The following is a 1,109-nucleotide window of genomic DNA, read 5'->3' on the forward strand; positions in this document are numbered from 1 at the left end:
GCAAAACTCCCAGACTGAATAGCTATCTTATCTTTGAATACAGTTGCAAAATCCTTAAAATAATTACAGTCCAAATACAACAGCACCTTCATAAGTAATCCACTCTATCCAAGTAGGATTTCTTCCTGGAATTCAAGAACGACTTAGAGAGAGAAATAGGTTAACACATTACATAAATGGATGTAATGAAAAAAAAAAAAAAAGGGGGATCACCCAGTAGCGGTGGCCAGCAAGGGTACAAGGGCATGGTGGCGTGATGCCATGCCTTTCTTTGATGTGCAGAAAAGGCTGGGCCTTAACTTAGATCATTGGATGACAATCCAAAGTGCTGAGCAGCCTCACAAGATTCCAGGTCGATGCCATGCTTTTGAAAAAGAATGGATAGAATGTGCGCATGGAATCGGTGGTAGCCGTGCAGAGAAAGAGTGCAAGATAGAATTTGATGATTTCGTAGAATGTCTGCTTCGGCAGAAAACGATGAAACGTCTGAGTGACATCAGGAGGCAGCGAGATAAACTAATAAAGGAAGGGAAGTACACACCTCCACCTCACCACTTGGGCAAGGAGGATCCTAGGCCTTGAGCGGAGCTGCTGCTGATGGCTGGAGGCTGATTTTCATGTTCTCTCTTCTCCACTGGAAAGTTCATTTACTGAAAACTTCTTTGTGAAAGTGTCTAAAAATAAAGGATTGCTCTATCCTATTTATTCTAAAAAAAAAAAAAAAGGAAAGCTCATAAAACCATTTCAACACCATTCTGAATAAACATTTTGAGAAACTAAAACATAAGGGACATTTATTCAAATTGTTAGTAAATATCCAATGGCTTAACAGCAGAGATACTCTCATTAAAACTAGGAATAAAACTAGGAAACCCAATATTCACCATCACTATTTGTAGGAAAGCTCTGAACTGCAGGTTTGGCTTATAACTGACCAAAATTGGCTAGCATGTTTTTGCTTAGATTTTAGCTATGGAAGACTGATTGGACAAACATCTGCCTCACGAGGTTTCTGGCATCCTGAGATCCTGCCTGATCAAAAATCATATTGTTATGTAGATGACCATCTAACCAGTGATGCCTGACAGTTAATTTTGGCTAAGCCCTAT

At 39.7% G+C, this 1,109-nt stretch overlaps 1 protein-coding gene across 1 annotated transcript; it reads left to right on the forward strand.

Annotated features, from left to right (window-relative positions):
* The first annotated feature begins 219 nt into the window (after positions 1–219).
* On the forward strand, positions 220–706 carry LOC118027278 (NADH dehydrogenase [ubiquinone] iron-sulfur protein 5). The gene has a single exon (XM_035030486.1). The coding sequence runs from the start codon at positions 262–264 to the stop codon at positions 580–582; it is 321 nt and encodes a 106-aa protein (XP_034886377.1). The 5' UTR covers positions 220–261; the 3' UTR covers positions 583–706.
* Positions 707–1,109: the final 403 nt, after the last annotated feature.

This window comes from Mirounga leonina, unplaced genomic scaffold, assembly GCF_011800145.1.
Source record: "Mirounga leonina isolate KUSES-001 unplaced genomic scaffold, KU_Mleo_1.0 Mir_366, whole genome shotgun sequence".
In the NCBI taxonomy this organism is placed as follows: Eukaryota; Metazoa; Chordata; class Mammalia; order Carnivora; family Phocidae; genus Mirounga; species Mirounga leonina.